Consider the following 23499-nt stretch of genomic DNA (forward strand, 5'->3'; position numbering starts at 1 on the left):
CTACAACTCTCGTGACGCTCCTGAGCTCTGTTCACGAACCGCCGTCGATCCTTCCCGAACCGCCGTGTTAACACTCGACTCGGCGGACCATCATAACTCGTCACGGTTGACCGATCGTCTAGCGCTGGCCTGGGGCGATTTGCGTCGGCTGACTACACTCACACCACTACCCCCATCTGTGCCACCACCAGGTTTATAACACTGCCCCCTCCTTAGATCTGTCCGTCCCGGACAGAATCAACCTCATGACATTGGCTGTGAAGCTTCATCGCCGTAGGTGGGGGTCGATCGGTGGCGGTTGGCTTGCCTCTTGAGCTTGATGGAGCCATCCATGTTGCAGTCAGCAATGGTCGCTTCCTCCTCTTCCTCCGGTTGGCCTTGACCTGGTTGCCTCGCCGTCGTGCTTTCATAGCCATCCACGTTGAATTCAGAAAACGTTTTCTTCTCCTCCAGTTAGCCTTCATCTGGTTGCATCGATGTCGTTTTCGCATCGTCATCCATGTTGCACTCAACAAAAGTAGCCTTCTTCTTCTTCTTCTCCGCCAGTTGGTCTTCATGTAGCTGCAGTTATTTCTTGGTAGAATCACCATGCACGTTGGACTTCGCAAACGCCGCCTTCTTCTTTTCCTCCAGTTGATAGTCCTCTTGTTGCAGTGACGTTGTGGTTGCATCGCTCTCTTGTCGGTCGGTACTGAGGACAGCCACTTGACACATGGAGAGGTATAGGATGTAAGGGCTGGGGATACCAAGATCCTTGGCAAAAGAGGTGGCTTCATGGGGCTTTGCGAAGAAGGACTGGGATGGGCTTCAAATCCACAGGGCGGGGAATTGTGGGACAGGTTATCATCTTCAGCCTTGTCTGGAGGGCATGCTCGTGGGGCAGGTTGGTAACACTCCTCGTGCAAAGGTCCCTCGTCTTCGGCTTCAGGCTCCATTCGGCTTTCTTCACCCCCATCAGGACCTCTCTCTCTCGTCTCAGTATCGGGCCAATCGCTTGTTGGTTTCAGACCCTGTCGATGACTTTCGTCTTTCAAATGTCCATCAACGTCAACGTCAGACTGCCTTGGATTCTCTTTACCACCATCAGGACTTTCCTCTTTAGTCTTGGCAGCTTGACCAACGTCTGTTAGGTTCGGACCTGGCTGGTATCTCTCGACTAGCATATGTCTCTCAACGGCTTCGTCAGGTTTCAATGGGTCCTCGTGATCACCACCAAGGCTCCTCTCTCTGGTTTTAGCATCTGAACGAACGTCTGAGTTGATGATTCTCTCCTCCACAGCAGGTATGCGTTGGTTCATAGCGGCTATCTTGGTGTTCATGGCATCTAACTTGGAATTGATCTGTTCCAGCAAGTTAGGTTCGACTTCAAAAAGATATGTGTCCGGATCTTCTTTTTCTTCCAAAATGTCATCTCGGAGGCGTGCTTGTAAGGTTTCTTTATTTCCGCTCGTTTTCAGATTTCGATCACGGAGTTCTTGCTTCAGTTCTCTGAATTCAAGTTCGTACAGCAGTTTCAGACGAGCCATAGTAGATCCGATCCAATCCGATTCAGATCCGATCCCACTTCTGACACCAGTTGTTACGAATCTCACTATCCAGGCTCTCTGCAAACTGCACCATACACCACCAACCTAAAGAACTTGACAACTCAGGGCTCCAAAGTAACGTAATAGTTTAATGTCGATAAATAACAGCCAATACTGTACAATTGGCAACACGTACACTGTACAAATATCTCTCCGATAACACCGTTCCGCAGTATCAACTCTTGCACTGGCCTCTCCGTCTCGTTCCGGGCTTGCACTGGGTTCAACAGTTCAGGACTGACTTCACACACTAGGCTCGTTGTGTCGGACTCGATCGCAGACCAAGATCAAGACGCCAGCAGTCTCAACTGTACTTGACAGTACTCCGCACTGAACCGTCGTAATGCTCCGTACAGAACCACACCGCTGAACTGTGCTGTAGTCGACCGGACAGTAGTATACCGGGCTCTGAACCCCTGCCGTGAACCGTCTTGACTGCGACACCTCCGCTCTTATATAGGGTCCCTACTGGCCTTCTCGAACCGGACAGAACGCCGCTCGACGTTTCCAGGTGGTCAGATGACTACAACTATCGTGACGCTCCTGAGCTCTGTTCACGAACCGCCGTCGATCCTTCCCAAACCGCCGTGTTGACACTCGACTCGGCTGACCATCGTAACTCGTCACGGTTGACCGATCGTCTAGCGCTGGCCTGGGGCGATTTGCGTCGGCTGACTACACTCACACCACTACCCCCATCTGTGCCACCACCAGGTTTATAACAGTATCTTCATTCTATATGTGTTGTATCATATACTTGTATTTATGAAAATATGAAACATATATTTTACTAATAAAAAAAAGAAAAAAATATAATACGAAAATATCATATTTCTTATATTGTATGTAATTTAAAAAAGAAAGAAGAACAACAAACCTTTAAAGCTTGTAGGCCCTGTTTATTCCTACAGTGAAGCACGAATGATAAAGAGTTGGCTTCTTATCAAATTGTATAACTTTTATTTAAAAGGATTAGTTTGTATGAGCTGATACCCGTGATAGGCTTCGGATGAAATAGTTGCTATGTAGCCTATGTTTATTTAGCCGTGAACACTCTTAAACCATTCAATACAACAACCAGCATTACAATACATCCTCACCCCCTCTACACAATTGTTAAGCCCTCAAATGCTAAAATTTTTTTTTGCTGTTGTTGTTGTTTTTGTTGTTGTTGTTTTGTCTCTTTCTTTTGTTTCCTTAAAAACGAAGGGCCCGCAACCTCCATTGTATCTTCTAATGAATCGGTTGTCCTTATAGAAAAAAAAGCATAAAAAACTTTTTCTGATACCCGTGCAAACGATGCTGTTGAATTAGTTTGTAAATGTGTATATCGCATGGAGCACTTTGAAATCTATTGTAGCTTGAAAGCATTACATCGTTAGCTAGTCATTAGCTTTAAAAATATTATTTGACCAATCAGGTTTTTAAATGACAACTATTTGTTTAATAAATCACAATAAATTTTAGAAAGGAGTCAAACTAAATACTTCATTGAAACTTGCATCAACCGCAATGGGAGGCTCGTACATTAAGGAGAAGAGATTCAAGTCACCAAGCAGCACATTGTAAAACCATCAAACATAATACTATTCATAACTTGTTTTTAAACCTTATATTTTTATACTTCTATTTCTTTAGCAGGCCCCCGAAAAAGGAAAAGACTTTATTTGTTTTGTGTGAAATATCTGTCCTTCCTTCCGTCCCGTTTATCTTTTCTTCTTATCTTATATAATACAGACGTTACTTCAAAATTCGTAAACTAGAAAAGAGAGTGAAAATTAGACATCATAATATTTTAGTTGATTTAAAGTTCTGATGCAACGGCTACTTTTTTCTTTTCTAAAAGCGAAAATTCTAATTTTTAAAATCACTTATGCAAGAAGCAAGAAGTTATTTTTTTTTTACAAAAATGCACCACTTTTACAACTATACACTACTAATGGTAACAAACACGGGAAGCTCTTTTTTAGGGGACATAGCTATGTACCATATTTTAACACATTTAGGCAAATGACTTTTGTTAATGTTTTTTTTTTTTTACATTTGTATTGCGACGTTATGTTCTGTCCAACGAACTACTACATTTACCCGAAAATAATGTTTACTTTTTTTAAAGAGAAAAAAAATGTATTTAGTATGTATAAAGCTGGACATAATTTAAAACAACAATTAATAAGTAGGTTTTTATATTATCGAATGAACTACAGTGATGTACTACAGCCATAGAACACTTAACTAAAGGACTTTTTTTTTTTACTGAATTTTTTTTCTTTTTTTTTTAAGGGTTTGAATAAGTGATTGACCCTTTACAAAACAGTTAGATCAATTAGATATTCATTATAAGACATCAGTTAGACCAAGTTCGCATTTAACTTCACATTCACTTTCACCAATCCTTTGGTCTGTGGACCGCTGGGGCACCACACAAGATATATCAACCTTTTTTTCTCCACTCTTCTCTGTCTCTGAAAATATTGATACCTTGCTATTTACCTACATGGGTGGACCACTTCGGGGGCCGATTTTGAGTTAGTGTTATCACACAAACTGTCTTTATAACCTTGTTTTATTTTTTTTTCACTATGTAATGATTTTTGATAAAAAATATTTGTAATATTATATGTATTATTCTTGACATAAGGTACTATATGCGGTGTAAATTTGTGGTTGAATGCCAAGAGTCGCTTGACGACTTATCAAGTAGGCTCGAGTTCTTATCCTGACTCGAGAGATGTTTACTGAGTGTCTAAAGACAGGATGGAAACCTACTTCCGGGTAACCCTTTCCCACAGTCCCACAAAACTATTGAACCATATAATCTGAGAATGCTATAAGAATGAAAGTTACACTATAAGAAGGGTATTCGGTATTATAATATTACCATGTAATTTATAAATATTCATTTTGTTTGTAAAATTTGTATTTTAATATTGCACAGATTTTTACAAACAAACAATATGTAGATTGATTAATTATGCAAGTATGGAAGAAAAAAACTGCTTTTTAATGATTATATTATTATGTTCTATGTGATTTATAAATTATTTGCACTTTAAATGCGGAGAGCCATATACGTGGCTTTTACTATGCTGACAAGGCTTATAGAACCACAATAATACGTGTAAAAATATTTAATTAGGCAATTGATTCATTAAAACGTGTTCATGTTTGTAAAGAAATGTTCTAGTGTATTGCAGTAAGCCAGTGACGTAAGCGGTGTCAAGTTTTTTTTTCCTTTAACATCATATGGATTTTAGCGATAATGAAATATTTTTAGAATGGTCGACTTCGCGTCTTTGAGATATGGCCAACGAGTTGAGAATGTGTTTCTCATTAATATAAATATACCTTGAAATAAAAAAAAACAACGTTAGAGCCATTTTGAAAAAAAAGATTCAAATATAAATTCACATACATACATACATACATACATACATATATATATATATATATATATATATATATATATATATATATATATATATATATATATATATATATATATATATATATATATGCGAATAAATACATACAAACATACATTTTAGTTTTTAGGCGCCTCCGAGCGATATGCCAGGGTGGACCACCACTTTGGAGGCCGATTTTGAGTTCGTGTCTCCACACAAACTTTCTTTAAAGAAAATCTGCAAACAAATAAAACTATCTTAAAAATTAAATAAGTTAAGCTACAATTTATTTAATTTTTTTTACTATGTTAAAATCATGTTTGTGCAACTCGGTGCGTTTCACCTTCACTAAATCTAGTTAGAGAAATTCTTTATAAACAGTGTACAAAGTTTCTAACCTAAGAATCAATAAAGAAATATTATATGAAGCACGGAGTCCTTCACCGTCTCGTAAAGACGTTCAATTAATGAGTTGTTGCAGTGATGATTTTTGCAGATTTATTTTTGACTGTTTGAAAAAAAAAACATCGTTAAGTTTTAATATTTGTTTCTTATTTTGGCATTAGCTTAAGCTTGGAATGTATGATTAAATCCTCTGACATAGTTTTATTATATAGAGGAAACATATTTTTTATTTTAAGCCTGCGCGGAATATATGAAGTACTAGAGTGATACTGGACTTCTAAGGGGAAAGGATCAGTAAAATTTTGGAGTCAGTGACCTAGATCTTAATCAAATTAAATATGTATATACTTTATGAAAGGCTATTTTTCATACGCAAAAGAAATACATGCTATTTTTACTTCATTGTAAACTGTTTTTCTAAATTCAAATTTTTTAATAGTGTTATATAATTTAAAAAAAAATCATTTATAAAAGCATTTCCCTATCTGAATTTTACTGGTGTAGCTAGGGATGACTTAAATTAAACAGATTCCTTCCTTCGGCTGGATAATGCGTTAATACATGAATGCAACTAAGACAAGAGTACATATTAAATAAACTTACTTTAAATCCTAAACGTATTAGCCTCTACATTGTCTTTGCCTGGTCTATAAAGGACATCGAAGTGGAAAAAGCTCACTTCCAGTCTCTACCTTTGAATTTTCATATTCTTTATTTTCCCTTTGCTCTGTTTGTCATACATGAAGGCCACAAAGCGTTGATCAGTGTTAAAGGTAAAGCGAAAAGGGATGCGACAGAACTGATAGAGTTTGGCACATGCCTCAAATGCAGTAAACGGCCTTTCCTCAGTCTTGATTGGTATTTGATGGTAGGCACTTTTGAGGTCTAGACTAAAAACGGAATAGTTGGATATCCGTTCTACCAGTTCATCGACTCGGGGCATTGGGTATGCATCCAGTAAGGTGAAGCGATTTATTGTTTGACTGTAATCACTGACCATTCTTCTTTTATGCCCCTCGTTTGTTGTCATCAGCACCTGTGCTCTCCAGGGAGACTTTGAAGGTTCAATGATTTTGTCCGAAAGGAGTTTTCTAACTTTAGACTCAATAAATTTGTTTTCACCAATCCATTGCTTGCGGGACTTAGTAGCCACCGGTCTGCAGTCAGAGGTTAGATTACTTAATAGGCTCAGTGTTTCGACTCGTGCTGCTTTAAGAGCACAGATGTGTAAGGGATTACGTTTTCCTCCGTACGGTATGGTCAATTCCTTATGAAGACTTATAAAGACAACACCAAGGATTACATCCGAGCAAATTCCAACAAGTATAGAAAATTTGAATTTTTGTAGTGTTCCCCCTTGTACTGGACATCGGCAAATGCATCTCCTAGTGTCTTTTCAGAAAGATGTGTAGTGGCCATGAGTATCATGTTTGTAGAAGGGCGTACTGACCATTTATTTCTCCTGACAATGGTTTCTGATATGTAGCTTTCACAGCTGCCAGTGTCTATATGAGAGCTTGCAACACTAACCCGTTGACGTTCACTTGGGCCGTAGACTATGTAAAACCAGAACAATGCGATGATGACAAGGTACATAAGGTTATCACACTGGTCAGTGATATTGTGCTGGCAGCTATGGTGGCTGTTGTTTTACTTGATTTACAAACAGTTTGGAAGTGTCCCATTTTACCGCACTGATGACATAATGCATTTCGAGCAGGACAATGAGTCTTAAATTGTCTCCTCCTACCACTGAAGTAGCATAGCAAGTTAATGGCATTCAATTCCTGGTCTTAACTAGAAATGGATGTTTCTAGATGAGAGTAAGTTGGCGTATTCATTGCCCCACAAAAGAATTCGTTCGTTGAATTGTAAGCCTGCGCATGCGTTGTGGCTGTTTCTAACACTCTAGCCTCGTCATAAGCGCTTTGTAGAATAATATATGTCTTTTCCAGTAGCCGCCGTCTAATAGTGTTGGATGCTAGACCAGTCATAAAGGCATCTCTAATGCAAATGTCTCTGTGCTGTTCTGCAGTTACTTATTTAAATTCACAGTACCGAGCCAGGCTTCGGAACTTTAGCATGAATGACTCGACCGTTTGGCCCGGCTGCTGTTTACATGTAGCAACCAAATGTCTAGCAAAAATGTCTTTCTTTACCTTAATATAAGTAGCCTTGAGTGTGTCTATGGCCATCGAATAGGACGATACATCACTGATGAGCATATATACAATAGCATATACATGATTTTTCAACAACTTTAGTTCAAAGTCTTCGTTAATATCCTTGATGGAAGATAGAAAATTCTGAAATGTGTCATACCAGTGACTCCATTTTTCGGAGGCCAGAGGAGCATTTCGATCAATGTCCAACTCTTTCGGTCTAATTAATTTTTCTATTGTTGATTAAGAATCCCAACACTGATTCAGATACATAATTTTGTCGAATAAACTGTAATGAACCAACAAAGACTAGTATACCAATAACATGGCTTTATTCGACAAAATTAGACTACAGTGAACAGTGTATGAAACCAGCACGTCTCACAATAACACTAATGAAGTATTATACACACAAACACTTGAGATGAAACACAAACACATTGGACATGACCTTCTGGCACGATGGACGCAAACAGAAAATAAACAACTCAGTTGCACTACAATAGTCAATAACATTTAATAATAAACTATTAATTGATAATAATATTATAACAAATGCTCTGTAACAAAGCCAATTTATAAAATGTCTAGTGAAACATGAATAAATAATACACATAACTTAACCCGGCTCCACGGCCCTTGAACCGAAACAATTACATGAGCGAAGACATGGCTCTGAACAAGCCAAGGCTCACACAGCAATAACCTTTCTTGCACGACCAAAGCCTGAATCAACATTACCCAACCCAAACACTGATACCCTCTAACGTAGAATAAAATCAAGATCTAGCGATGCAATTTAAATTTCAGCAGTGCTGTGCTTGCCAGAATATTGAACGTGATTAAGTACATGTGTGTGCTTACGTACCGGTTAAAATGGAGAAACAGTGAACGCGGTAACACAGAAAGAAACATCCTCCCAAGCATCCTTTTCCTTTGCTTTTTTTTATATTTATTTTGTAGCCTATAGTAGGTTCCCTTTAAGGTTAGCACACTGAAAGAAGATAGCCCTATTTTGTTAGCTACGAGAGAAGGTGGGAACAGCCATTTTTATACTGAGCTTAAAGCAAACTATCCAATATATAAATATATTAATTTATAACATTTTTTATATGTCTTTATGCTGTTTATAGTGTTCCTCCTTCACACTTCATTATTGTTGAGAAAACATCTAATAATATATGTAAAGAAATAGATATATTGTAAAATATGATATTTGTTATATTGCATCTTTTAGATATAAATTGGTGTCAGTATTAAAGTGCGTATACTGAACGGAATGATGTTATCATAAAAAGTAAAGGTGTGGTGGAAGTAGTGGAAACATTTTACCTAATTCAATTTAAGACGCCATAACAGATGTTCATGATACGTTTCAGACATACAGATTAGTGGAATATCATTTTCACTTCTGTCGACCTGTAGTACTGTAGTACGTAAAGTGAACAGAACATTAGAAGTGACTATGATGGCAGTAAAGAAATGGATGAGTTCCCTCTTCGGCTTATGTAATTAATAAGATAGATGTGCACGACGATTACATGATCAAAGACTTAGAATAACTCTCCTAGTCCATGCCACAACACGATTGGATGTCGGAACCCAAATTCTACTTCAAGCACATATTTTTGCAGACAATGTGGCAGAATGCTTCAGCTTGACTGCCTGCAAATATCTGGATATCATCGGTGGTGTAGCGCGAACATACAACGTTGTAGAGGGTTGGTAGCACATTCTCTATTCTCTACTTTCATGCCATCATCGAACAATGTGGACAATTCCAGATGGTCAGTTGCACAAGATATCAGTACTACAGGCTAGAGGCGGCTCTGAGAAGCCTCCAAATAAGAAATAAGTAACAATGCCTATAGATTTACAAATGTACAGCAAATCAATAGATCGTCTTCTGTAAACGACATAATTGCCTACCTATCTTATTAATTTAGATTAACACACAAACAAATCATTTTATACATTAAGACTTTAGCTATAGATGTTGTATTTTTATATTTTTAATAACATTAACTTTTATTCTTGTTTAATATGTCACACTTTTTATATTGCAACATAAAAAATATTTAAAATATTGCTGATTTCATAATTTTCATAATTAATATGTGTTGGTTAAAATAAAAGAAATAACCATGGGATGAAATGACCGGGGTTGCAGTGACTGATGTATTGCAAAACAATAAATTGTTCTAAATAGTGTCAATTTCTTCGTATGCTGAATTCAATTGTGGTTTTTCTGAAACAGAAGAAATGCAAAAATATATATACTTTTAAAAATTCAAAATACTATTTTGGACTATGAATAAACGTAGTAAATTTAAATCATGGTTATAAAAATACACTGTAATAAGAAATAATAAAAACATAACTTTTAATTAATGGCATTTAAGATTTACATATCTTATTACTCTTGCTTTTACATACATGTACATATTTTACCTTTTACATTTACGTATAGTGCATTTGTCTCTGGTGTAGGTACATTTGTGTTGCTCATTGGAATTTCATAATTATGTCTGTCTTGATTTTGTTGTGAGACTAAAAGCATGCACAAAAATTAAATACAATATTTTCCAACATGACTTTATAGAAAGTTTAAAAATACATAGAACTAGAACGTAAACTTTTACAAAATATATTTCATAATAAACGAAAAAAAAAACACCTTAAAAGTTATTTTAAAAAAGTATTTCAAAATTTAAACCAGAAAAAAAAAACTTATAGCTATATATGTATTATAAACCGAAAGAAATAATGCATGTAATGGAGATAAAGTAATTGTATATCTTTTAAAAAATTCAGTTAAAACGTTTTGCATCAGAAAATTGGTTTTATTAATTTAGAGCTAATATAATATTCTTACATATTTTTTTTAATTGATATTCTTTAATGAATTATTGAATTATTTTTGTTTTGCTTCAATGAGCAGAGCCTAGTATAAGGCTTCAAACTAGTAATAATCCATTCTATTATAATTTTTAAATAAGTAATTTTGGTCATATACATTTTATAAGTCCGTTGTGTTACTAAAAATATTTAAAATTCAATTGCTCTATATATCTATCCACCTTAACGCATGCACCAGTCATTGACATTAATAGTTGCAATTTAGTTATTTAGTTTTAATTTAGGAAAGTCTAGGCTAAAAACTTTAATAGAAAATAGATAGATAGATAAATTATAGAAAAAAATATTTTAAAAATAATAAATACTAGCGTAAAGTGTTTTATAAGTGGCACATAAAAAAGCGTTAGATAAATTGTAGTTAATTTTAAGTTTTACTTACTTGAAAGTTCCGAATAAGTATTTGTTTCTCTGTAAAGATATTTAATTTTTAAAAAGTCTCTTAAATATGTTAACATAAAGTAAGTCGTAAATATTTGTTATTATAAATATGTGTATGCTATAACATTAGAAAAGAGTACTCACTTTGCAGTTTCTTCTGAATCTTTTTTCTTACATATTAGATTTATTTCTGAAAAAAAATATTAAATTAGATTTTGCTAGAGAACGTACAGATGTTAATTCTTTAATATTAAATTTATGACACTAAAAATACAATATTATATTATTTTAACAGTTAAAGATAATTTTTTAAAACTTACCGTATTTTCTTTTGACATAAGAAATAGCTATGATAATTATCACCGCTAGACAAACAGCAATACATCCCCTCACAATAGCAGCGACATTAATTGCTGAATCTCTTGCTTATTTTGTCAAAGCAAATATGAAAAAAGAAATAATAGAAATCACTTAATTAAAAAAAATGAAGTTAAAATTAGATCATTTATAACTTTTTCTAATCTAAGCACGAAAATGAAATACACTAGCATGTACAAAACAAGATTGTATATATATATATATATCATTCATTGGCCTCTTTAAGTCGTAGAACGACTATGGTTCACCTCAGAGCTCACTTCCTCATGTGGCTGTGGAGCCCTATTTTGGAGAGACACTCCCGTCCACATATAGCGCAGGTTAAGGTGGCTTTTGCTTCGGTGCTAGAGGAGCTGGCTGTTTTTTTGGATTGTGCGTTTTTCTTCCTGTGCTGAGACCCATGTACTTTCACTGTTCATAGCTTTCTTGGTCACTGTCTCTATCCGACTGTTGCGGTCTAGAGCTTTGTCTTCCAAATAGTCAGTATTGATGTTCACAGATTTAAGGTCATCTTTTATTACATCTATGTAACGGAGGTGGGGGCAACCAGTTTTTTTTGTGCCAGTCGCGAGTTGACCATAGAGGATGACTTTCGGGATGCGCTTGTCCTCCATCCGGCGAACTTGTCCAAGCCAGCGCAAACGGCGTTGTCTGAGGGCTGTAAAGATGCTGGGAATACCTGATCGCGCAAGGATCTCAGTATTGCACACTTTTTCTTTCCATGTGACATTCAAGATCCTACGGAGACATCTTAAATTCAACGAGTTCAGTTTTCTCATTGCGTAGGTGGTCCATGATTCACTGCCATACAGCAGTGTACTTATAACGCATGCCTTGTAGACTTCCATTTTGGTCACCGTAGTTAGCTTATGGTTTTCCCAAACTCTTGGTCTGAGTCTAGTGAATGTCGATGCGGCCTTCTCTATGCGTTTTTTTCATTTCCTTTTCTAGAGACAGGTCATCTGTAATTGTGGATCCCAGATAGCAGAATTCGTTTACGGCGTCCAGCTTGTTATCGTCTATGAGGATGGAGGGTGGTGCTGTAGCAGGTGGTCCCATAACATTAGTTTTCTTTGTGCTAATAGTCAAGCCATATTCTTTACAGGCCTGAGAGAAGCGGGACATAAGTGACTGAAGTTCCTCTTGCGTGTGTGCCACTACCGCTGCGTCATCCGCGAATAGAATATCTCATACGAGGGTGGCTCTGATTTTAGTTTTGGCCCTCAGTCTGGCAATACAAAATAGGTGGCGGATTTCCCTCTCTAAAAAGTCCAATAAAAAGCGGAGTATTAACTTAATACCATCTTTATTCAACTTTGAACGAATGAATACATGTTGATAATAAATATTCATCCCATATGTTTTGCCAAACATTGAAAAATTTAATCTTTTCTAATTATTTTTTTGGCTGTTTTGTAAAAACAAATGTAATATACACCATTAAACTTACCTTCGTTTAAAGTAAATTCAAATGTCAAACTCTTTGCTCCATTTTGAAAGATAACAAGGGTGTAATAGTCAAAATCTGTCGATGTAAGCTTGGCTATCTTTAGTTCTATAGCTATATAAGGTGGTTCTATTGGTAGCTTTCTTACAATTATACTCTGTGTTTCTTGACTCGATTTATAAATTGTAAATGTGTCTGGCTCAGGATAGCCGTAGATGGTGACATTATAAGAAAATATTTCTCCCTGATGAATACTGAAGTTCTTAAAACGTTCGTAAAATGTAAACTGAAGAGGACCTAAAATAAACTAATATGTAAGTTGTTAGAATATAGGAATATTTAGCTTAAAATTATGCTACTATGCAAACATTAACCATCTCATTAAGACATAAACATATTCTAGAAAAGTATAACTCTAACCCTAGAACAAGGCCGCTTGATTAACTTTTCAAATGAACAAAAAAGGTAACATTTTAATAGTAGTGATAAATCCACTTTTGAATTTTCTGAAAAGAAAGGGACAATGTTTCAAAAATAAAAAATGTAAGTTAAATACGTTGTTTTCTCTTCCAAGCAGACTAGTTTGAAGTGTAAACAGTTTTTGGCAAGTGGCAAACTTTATTAGCAGAATACATTTTAAAACGTGACTTTTGTTCTCGGCTTGTGCATGTCAGAACGGTGGAAGTAATACCGACGGTCTGACTTCTTTATGTTAACGACTTTTTGTTAACATAAGATTGAAGCAAGACTTCATACTTAACCCACAAGATAATATTGGAACTACCAGGCTCATTACAGACCTACATGCGTTATATTTAGATTGAATGTCCCAGGCATAATTTTATTGGCCAGTGCTGCCTATTTTTTTATTAAACGCAAATTGAAAAGCGTGTCGGCCCGTCGCGCTTCTTTTTAAAATTCATTTTTTTTACATGCACTCTTCTTTCTATATGAATAAAAGCCTGTTACAGACACAATGAAAATCTATTTGTGAATTCCATACGCTTTGAAACGCTTGGCGCCTGTCATCCTTACTGGCTCAAGACAAAACTTTCCAATGTTACTTCCAGAAATACATTTTTTCTTGTAGACAAAACACTTTAAATTTATGTGCCGAAACTTCCCCTCTCCATTTTGTTGGGGGAGAAATTTATAAAAAGATTAAGAAAACACTGTCAAATACTTTTATTAATAAAACAGTAATGCAAAGCTACTACTTACATCTAACAAATAGAGTTATTTGTTTGAAATCGTTATCTTTAAAATCTAATCCATTGTTGACTTGACAAAGATAATTCCCAGCATCTTTACAAGACATTGAAGCATTATGAAAGAGAACATATCCACTCGAAGTATAAGCTATGGTTTTATTGAATTTTAAAATATTAATTTCGGGTGCTGGATTGCCATCCGCCTCACAATACATTTGAGCAAATGTTCCGTTGTCTATAATATTGCTGGTAGCACTTAGAACTTTTACAGATGATTTGTCTGAAATATTTATCAAAATTAAATAAATGTTGGCTGTAACTTTTGCGCAATACTGCTTTTTATTTTAATGAATTGAGCCATTTAAATAATTTAGAAAACCTTTTTTTTTTATTTCCTAACAATCTTTTAAGTGATAAATAAAATAAGACATCAATTTAAAAGAATTCAATCTCTTTTTTTTTCCTATGAATATTTTTTTCCGTTTGTAAGTGTCCGATATTAAACAAAACAAAGCTAAAAACTTACCCCAAAAATGAAAGGAGGATAAGCTTGTAAAATTATTCCATCTATTAGACTTTCCTCGAATGGTCATTATCCTTTACCTTACTATTGTTGATTATTTAAGCTCTACTTCTTTGTGGTAAGAACTAACTGTTATTTTTTTAAAATCATAATCTATGAAAATATTTTAAAGTTTAACAACAATCCATAATCTTTCTCGACTTTGCCCTATTTTTAAACTTTGATTCCAATTTTGTTGTTGTTGCAGAATCACAAATATTTTGATTGCAACAATTTTGATTTTTATTATTTTCGTATATAAATATATTCTTATTTAAATTTTAAATATTGTACATTACTTACATAAAATATTTGTCTGTAAAGAGTTTGTATTGTTTTCATAAAATCCAGTTATATGTTGAGCTGTACATGTGCAATTCTGCCCATTCATATTTCTTGTAAATGCTACAGGAGATGTAAAGATGTCTCCATATTGCATTGTCTTAGTGATGTTTCCACATGATACTGTGATGTTGATTATTGGAGGCACACCTCCAGGTGCTCTACAAATAACAGTATAGGTTTTATTTTCTTGAAGTCTACTCACACTATCTGTTCCATTGGTTGCAATGTGTATGATCGGCGATGTTTTTGGTGGTGCTATTAAACATAGAGTATATATAAATCTCTTTATTGAAAATCAATCACAAATATAAAATGTAATAAACTAAACGTTCAATAAGCTAATAAAAGGAAACATAAATTAAATGATTAAAAATAAAAAAAATACAATAATGATGTAAAAATGTTTTTGTTAACGTTCCTAATAAGCTTTGCCTCCAGTGAAATGGCAACAATTGGTAAAGCTTTTTGACGCCAAACTTATACTACAAACTCGAGACTCGATAAAATGTCAAAAAAAGTCGAAGAAAAAGAAAAGCTACAAATGAGAAACGAAATACCATATTTTAAAAAAATCAATCTGCGAAAGATTTTTTATTGATTGCCTATTATTTCAGGCTCAAAAGACATCATATAAAATATAGACATTACTTTAATTTAAAAAAAAGAATTCCTACGCGTGTCCTTAGGTCAATCTAGTCATGCATTTTATCTTTAAACTTAAACTCTTCTAAATCATTGCTTTTTCTGGCTGATTCAGACAGCACATTCTAACAGCAGTAGGGTAGAAAGAGTAATTTTAAAAATGTGTTCTAGGATATGGAGGTTACGAATTATGTAATGAGCTTTTATCTTTCTGATTATTTTATTTTATTTTGTTTTTCTATTTTAATATTATGGTTTAGTATGTATATTTGCTACTATAGTTTCAATCTTATATTCTTAAGTAGATTCCAGTAGGCCTATCAGTATTAGATATATGTATATGTTTTACATTAAGTAATATGTCTTTGTTTCCTGGAGCTGAGAATGATGATGCAAAGTATTTATTTAAAATTATGTGTTAAGCTATCTTCTATTAATGGTGTTAATAGTGATACTCCTGTTGTAAAACAATTATATTACGTACCTAACTGAAAGAATGTGGTTACAGTGGTTTGAAAGTCTGTATTACGTGTTATATTGAGATAAAAAGATACTTCCAGTACGTAGTTTCCTACTTGAAAATTATTTACTGAAGATGTCCATGTACAATTTGACTGATAATAGTCCACAGAGTCATTGTAGATAATGTGTCTGTGAGAAATCAGACCTGGTAACTAAAATTTAAATACATAAAAAAATTTAACATACATTAAATATGTATTTATAATTTATTTTAAAAATATATTTTTTTTTATTATAGAGCTGGAAGGCTGTTCACTATTTGTTACTTACATTAAACGTACATTGAGCTGCTGGATATATTTTGGTTGTCATGCAGGTTATCGACAGTTGTGTGTTGTTATTGATTAGTTGCACTTCTAGGCAGCTCACATTTTGAGCTTTAGCTGAAATAAAAGACTAATTTCTAAAACACTTGTATTTAAAAAAATAGTTATATATATATATATATATATATTCATTTAGAGATCTATACATTATAAAATAAGTTAACATCAAACAATAAAAAGGCAATGCCACCTTTTGTAGTAGACAAACCTTTTAAAAAGAGATTACTTTTACTGCTAAAAACATGAGTAATATAATTTTAAAAAAAACAAAGCATTTTTATGCCATCCTAATGCCCCTCTTCCAAAAAAAAAAGCCGATTAAGAGAATGTAAAATGTACTCCGAGTGTATTCTGATAATAGGTCTTTATATCCAGACTTGTAAGACTGTGCATAATAAAAGTCTACTTTTTTTTTTTTAATTTATTAAAAATACAAACGTATGTGTGTTTTAAGGTATATACTGTCACAAACCCAAGAGCAAATATAATTTTACAGATTATTATATCTTTAAATCATAACGGTCAAACCAAAGTTTCAACTGTGTGGCCAAATAGATGGTAATTCTTTTCCTAAAAATATACATAAACAGTCAATTTATAATAAAATCGTAAGAGTCATTTTAAGATCCATGCACATTTTTTTGCCAATGAAGAATTTGTAAGCTGAATTGAGAAATTTCGAAAACAATCAAATTGGTATAATCCATTTGTTTAACTATAAAAAGAACATAAGAAAAAAAATCCGTCTGTAAGAATAAATAAAAAAAAATCTTAGGCTAATAAACAGTACACTGGTGTTTTAACCAAGTCGAATGACATTATTAAAATTGCTGAACAGAAAAACATATTTTATCCATCGTTTTATATTTTTTTTAGACCTTGAATAGGTTTCCTAGTTTAAAAAGTATGTCATGAGGTTGTATTATTTTTCTTCATTTAATTCATAATTAATTTTAAAAAAAAATTTTTTTTTTCCGCAGAATGTACTTATTGTGTTCTTGATACAATTTAAAAGCTGACTTACTAAGTACCTACATTTACAAAAACAATGTTTTTTAAGAGAAAAAAGTGTATCTAGTATGCATAGAGGAGGAATATAATTTAAAAAACAAATAATTTGTCGTGTTTCATATTATTAATTTGAACTGCAGAACCACACAATATACATACAACAATCTGCGACATAAAATGTACTTTTTCGATCTGTGCAAAATCGATAATTTTGCAAGGAAATCAAGCATTGTGAAGTTTGAGTCTCTTAGGTATGGTGATAAAATAAATTCTGTAGGAGTCTTTCTACAAATAGACTCAAGTCGAAATTTTCTCATTGACAATAACAACACGGCTGACAGGCAAACCAAATTTTAAAGTGAATTAATACTTACCAATAAATGCAACATCTTCAGAAGTGTTCCATCTCAAAGTAATTGGTGTAAAGATAAATGCACAAGTTACTTTTGTTATTGTTCGTTTCTTATTAACGTTTGAAGTAAATGGGAAATAAGAACCACTGTTGTTGAGCATAGCTACATCTCCAATATAACTCCTACATTCTTGAAACATTGAAGTACATGAAAATAATTGCTCTGGTTCATTATTCATTACAAGATATAAATTTAATACTGAAACTGAATCATTAAATGGAGGACAGTGAAATGTTGTCAGTTTATTTTCTTCCAAAAAGATCTGTAGTGTGTCTAAAAAAAAACAACACTTATTCTATTATCAGTAAATCCTAATGCATAAAGGTATATTTTAAAATATTTGACATTAAAAGTACTTTAAGGTTGAAATTTAAAAAAAAATCTAAATTGGGTATAAGAACCGTAAAACATATAATGAGCAAATATTATTCGCAAAAAATAGTATTTTGAGTTTCTAGATATATGAACCTGTCACCTAAAAGTTTTTAAGTGAGTGTAAATGATGAAAAAATATTATATTTATTCTAGCAATTGTGGCGCCACGGTCATTTTGGTGCCGCATGAAATTTTTGTGATATATGTGTAGTCTGCTTAATACATGCTATTTAAAAAAAATACATTTCGATTTTATGTATTTTTGTTTATTATCAAATTTCTTATTTTATTTTTATAAAAAAAAAAGTTATGAATTTTACATTGTAATGTTTGATTTATATTGTCCAAAACAAAGAGAAACTATGAATGAAACAAATCTATTCAACCAGAAAACAAATGTTTATTAATTTTAAAATATCGAAGGAAACTTTAAAATAAAAAGAATTTTTTTTTATCTCTATCATTTGAAAGCCGACAGAACGAAGACCATCATCTCTACCAGGACCACCATTACCACCATTGGTACTTGGAACATCCGAACCATGTATGAGACTGTGAAGACACCGCAAATTGCAGCTGAGATGAAAAGGTACAACCTCACCGTATAGAAATCATAAAGTCAAGATGGAATAAGTTATAATATTGTTGTAATCCTGCCTTGCACCAGTGCTTGAGATGCGCACTAGCGCACTGTTGAACGTAAACAGGAAGATACTAAAATGGAGAGAAGAACAGTGCATCAGGGATTGTGAAGAGTCTGAATGTTTGGAAACTAAGAGGCCAACGTTTGTGCTGCCTGAAGGTTGTATTAGGGACCTGGAGCGAAGCGAGAAAGGCTGTCGTTGGTCCACATTCGGGTTAAGTAGCGAAGGACTGGTATACTTAGTAGTAAGACTCTGATGAAGCTGAAGGATGTTATGTGTTTGCCCTAGTGAATAAACACAACTATTTATTTCCTGTTAAACTGTGTTGAGTTGCCTGCCTTTTCGTTGAGTGCCTACCCTAGAGTTGCAACAATATATTGGAATGTCAATAAAACATCAGAACAGACAGGTGGAACTACATTGAACCATTTGCAAAAAAAGAAGAAGCTGCCCCTCAGAACAGTACCGAAGACCATTACTCAGTCATCAAAAACATAAGAGGAAAATTTGATAAATCAGAGAGACAAGTAAATGGCAAGAATGGTGAAGTGATAACAGATGAAAAAGAATAAACTAAGAGCGGGATTGAGCATTTCCAGGAGCTACTTAAACAAACCTACATCTGCTAACCCACCATCTGAAATTATCATGTTTGAAGTGGGTAGTGTGTTCCTCCTTAACACCACCATGTCTGACGGGGGGTAAAACTCGTTCACTTTCGGAGGACACGGACACTCCGAACTCGCGGACAAAAGAAGCTGACTAAGACCGCACCACCGGCGCCCAGTCATTTCCCAGACAGCAATCTGTCAACGACCACGCGCGTCCCAAAATCAGCCGTTATAGAAATGACGTATCCCGCACGGTTAGCCTGGTAGTTTAAAGACAAACCCACCAGAAATACCACCTTCTGCAAGAGACCTACCTATTAAGTGCAATGATCCCCCAATGATAAGATTCGCAGTGCAAATAAGCAATAGACGAATGTCAAATCTGTAGGACCTGAAAGAATCTACATAGAGGCCCTAAAGGCAGACATTCATACCAGTGTAAAGTTACTCTTCCCTCTTTTTGCACGTTATGGTAAAAAGAATAATTCCCACCAGAGTGAAAGGTGAGCTACCGTATCACACTCCACAAGAAAAGCGATCTTAGTTCCTGCTCCAACTTTCGTTAAATAACACTACCGTCCATTCCATGAAAGTTTTTAACACATTCAGCTAAACCAAATGAAATATTCTGTAGATCCACAACTCTATAACCAACAAGCCGATTTTCGAAAGGAGAGGTTAGGATATCAGTCTTTGGAATGCACCCCTCACCCCTCTACGTCAGTTTTATAGACTACTAGTACTAGCCGTATATTACCCGCGGCCGGCGGGTCTTACTATGGGTGTCACTTATATAGTGTATTAAAAACAATCAAACCAAATAATAATGATATAAGTAAAGCGAATGCGTAAGCGAATGCGTCAATATAAAGGTAGTATGAATGGTGCTAAAATAACGAATTGACCTAAATCCACTTTTGTTACAAAAAGATTTGCTTATATATATATTGAGATCAAAATCTAGATTCTAATATAGTTTTTAACCTAGATTTTACTTAGATTCATTTGATTAAATTAAGTAAAATATATCTACTTTCACTAAACATTCTTGATATATTAGTTTTAGATTGAATATGAGGTTTAATAATCTTATTAATTATTTTTTTACTGAGAGTTATATAATATAGCATTAAAAAAGTCTTACCTGCATTTCTGAATTGCCATAATATAAAAATAAAAGCTACTTCTTTGATCATTTTATTTGTACATACAGCTACATTTTTCTACAAAAAAATAATAATAATAAAATCTATATTTTTTAAAAATTATATTAAGAACCAAAAGTAATTTTATGTAAATTAGTAAAAATATTTTTAAAAATTAAAAAAAAAAAGAAAATAAAGTTAACAAGGTTAAAAAGAAAGGATGTGTGGAAACACAAACTTAAAATCAGCCCGCGAAGTGATTCACCTAGAGCTTTCACCAGGATTTGAACTCGGGACTTCCGGTTCCAAGTGCTTTACCCCTCATCCTAAGCATCTCCATATATTTATATGACATACACTTATATTTTTAAAATAATAATGATTAACCTTATCCATACATTCCAAATTAAGTTCATATTACATGTAATAAAGAAAAACTGAAAAAAAAATTATTGACCTACTTTAGGCAGTGAACTAGCTAGAAATGACTTGGACGACTTGGACAAACTTTCCCCTAGCAAAAAAAAAATAAAAAATAAATCTCCATTGCCACTTGTCATACAAACTAGATCTCGATCTAGCTAGATTGGTTAATATGCATGACTAAATGCATAACGCGTAGGACGTAATCATCTTCTTTTTTGAAGTAACATCTGTATTATATAAGATAAGAAGACAAGAAGATTTAGATTTAGATAATCTAGATGTAGAACTATATCTAAGTATGGAACTAGATCTAAGTCTAAATCTAGAACTAGATCTAAGTCTAGAACTAGATCTAGAATCTTGATATAGAATCTTGATCTAGCATAGATTTCGTATGACACGTTTAATCTTAAAATTACTAAACCTAGAGCAATGTTAGCAGGAAAAGTAGGCCTTGTGTTACAGTGTAGTGATGTAGGCCAACTATGCTGTTCATATATGATCCACTTTTTAATGTGATACTACTGTTTACATAATAAATAAATCTGCACACCTAATCTGTCAGAAGATAAGTTATTGCCTTAAATTGTTTTGAAAAAGTATTAATACATTTACTATAATAATAATAAGTCTGTGTCTCACCTGTAATACATGGGTGATTTAAAGCTGCAGAGAACGAGCAAAAGCTACACATTTTAATTAAAGCGGTAAAATGCTTTAGTGATGATATCTGCATGTCTTTTGGCTTGGATAACTGTGGTATCATAAGCATAAAAAAGGGCAAGGCAGCCAACACCAACATTGCATTTGAAGGCATCGAAGAACTGAACTCTGTCTCCCTTTATAAATATCTTGGAATAAACCAGAATGCCACGATAAACCATAAAAAATTAAAAGAGGAATTTCTTGGCAAATACAAGCAGAGAATAAATAAAATTCTCAACACAAAACTGTCTGGCAGTAACCTCAGTAAGGCAATAAATAGCTGGGCTGTCCCAGTGCTCCTCTACACGTTCGGAGTCATCAAATGGACAGATACTGACCTACATGACATTGACAGACTAACGAGGAAATTATTAACCAAATTCCAATGTTTACACCCCAAGTTCTCCACTATAAGGCTATACCTGCCCCGGAAGGATGGAGGCCGTGGATTGCAGAACATTTTCAAACTGTGTAAGACACAAGTTTCCAAAATACGATCAAAACTGCACGCCTCCAGCAATGAACTAGTTTCCTTCCTACGCAAATATGACTATGATGCAACCCCTCTGAACCTAAACAATGTTGATGTTAATGTCGGTTTGGACGACGTCGGTCATTAGATTCGCCAACACTCCACGGAAAATTCCCGGCTTCATTACATGGGATCAAAATTGTCAAGGCTGCTTCCTTAGCATGGCTAAAAGCAGATCATCTCTACCTTGAAACTGAAGACTTTGTTACAGCAATACAGAATACAGAAACATATTTTAAAACTCAATATTGTAGACAAATGCCGAAAATGTGGAAATATGGGTGAGTCAATTGAACACATATTAGCGGGATGTTCAGCCCTATCGAAATCTGCCTAACTAGGTCGCCATAACCAAGTTGAAATACTAATACACCAGCACTTGGTTTTGACACACAATTTGATCGGTACTCCTCCATATTACAAATACTCACCACAAGAGCTTCTCGGGTCTACGGATCATCTACTGTACCAGGATAGGCCTATTTTGTCTGACAAAACGGTAGATTTTAATCGCCCTGATTTGCTGCTCATCGACAAAAAAGAAAAGGCCGCTAGCATTATTGACAACGCCGTACCACTATCTCATAATTTAAAAAAACTGAGCTGGAAAAACAACGAAAATATGGAAATCTTGGCTTGGAGATTAAGCGTTTATGGAAATTATCTAAAATAACAATATACCCCATTGTCATATCAACCGAGGGAATAATAACAACTGACCTCACAGATACCTTCAATGCCATTATCATTCCTAGGAACATTCTCGTTGCCTGTCAGAGGGCGGAACTTCTGCTGACCTCCACATCACCAGAAAATTCATCGGTGGAAACTGTTAAAGGGACTACGGTGAATTTTATTTCTCTTTAACAAAACTCGACCCAGGCTTCGCCAAAGAATGAATACTCGCTCTTTTATAATAATAATAAAGTCTTAGCCAACCATTTTGAAACACCAAGAAATTTGTTTGAGACACACCTCGCTACATACTGCGCCGCTGTGGATGTCACGGAGCTCTCTGGACAAAAGACCTTCGAGCTAGGCCCAATTAATCAGAGACCAAAACAACACGTGCCAGCATAGAAAAGGCGCCTTGAAGACAATATTAATCAACTGAGGAGCCAAATGGATACAATCGGACAATATCTGGGAAACAACCATTCCGCGAAAATACTTAACAAAATGAAGACAATATTAAGAACAACTGGAATAAAATTGACTTACTGTGATAGCCACACACGTCTCTTATGTTTGAAAGATACTCTGAGACAGAAAGCTAAACTAAAGGGAGCTAGGTTAAAGCGCTACAATGAAACCACCAAAAGAAAGGAGCATAACGCTTTATTTCAG

The 23499-nt window shown here is 34.4% G+C and overlaps 2 protein-coding genes across 2 annotated transcripts in view; one reads left to right on the top strand and one right to left on the bottom strand.

Moving 5' to 3' along the window:
- The window catches only part of LOC106062541 (uncharacterized), a 262239-nt gene that overhangs the window by 115237 nt on the left and 123503 nt on the right, over positions 1-23499 (top strand). The gene's annotated exons all lie outside the window — the stretch shown is intronic.
- Positions 8059-20987, bottom strand: LOC106078462 (uncharacterized). The gene is made up of 13 exons (XM_056010823.1): positions 20951-20987; positions 20489-20567; positions 17676-17987; positions 16235-16347; positions 15927-16116; positions 14759-15055; positions 13904-14173; positions 12686-12979; positions 11178-11282; positions 11002-11047; positions 10859-10887; positions 10012-10110; positions 8059-9808 (listed from the first exon to the last, which is right to left on the bottom strand). Exons 2-13 carry the CDS (start codon positions 20538-20540, stop codon positions 9762-9764), a joined length of 1854 nt encoding a protein of 617 aa, XP_055866798.1. The 5' UTR covers positions 20541-20567; positions 20951-20987; the 3' UTR covers positions 8059-9761.

The sequence above is a fragment of the Biomphalaria glabrata genome, chromosome 14, assembly GCF_947242115.1.
Source record: "Biomphalaria glabrata chromosome 14, xgBioGlab47.1, whole genome shotgun sequence".
Lineage (NCBI taxonomy): Eukaryota > Metazoa > Mollusca > Gastropoda > Planorbidae > Biomphalaria > Biomphalaria glabrata.

Excerpts from the sequence above, each read along its gene's own strand:
- LOC106078462 (XM_056010823.1), bottom strand. The coding sequence starts at position 20,540 with ATGATCAAAGAAGTAGCTTTTATTTTTATATTATGGCAATTCAGAAAT. Across the intron at positions 16,348-17,675 it reads TGAAGATGTTGCATTTATTG|CTAAAGCTCAAAATGTGAGC; the intron begins GTAAGTATTAAT and ends CTTTTATTTCAG. Across the intron at positions 11,048-11,177 it reads TTATGTCAAAAGAAAATACG|AAATAAATCTAATATGTAAG; the intron begins GTAAGTTTTAAA and ends ATTTTTTTTCAG.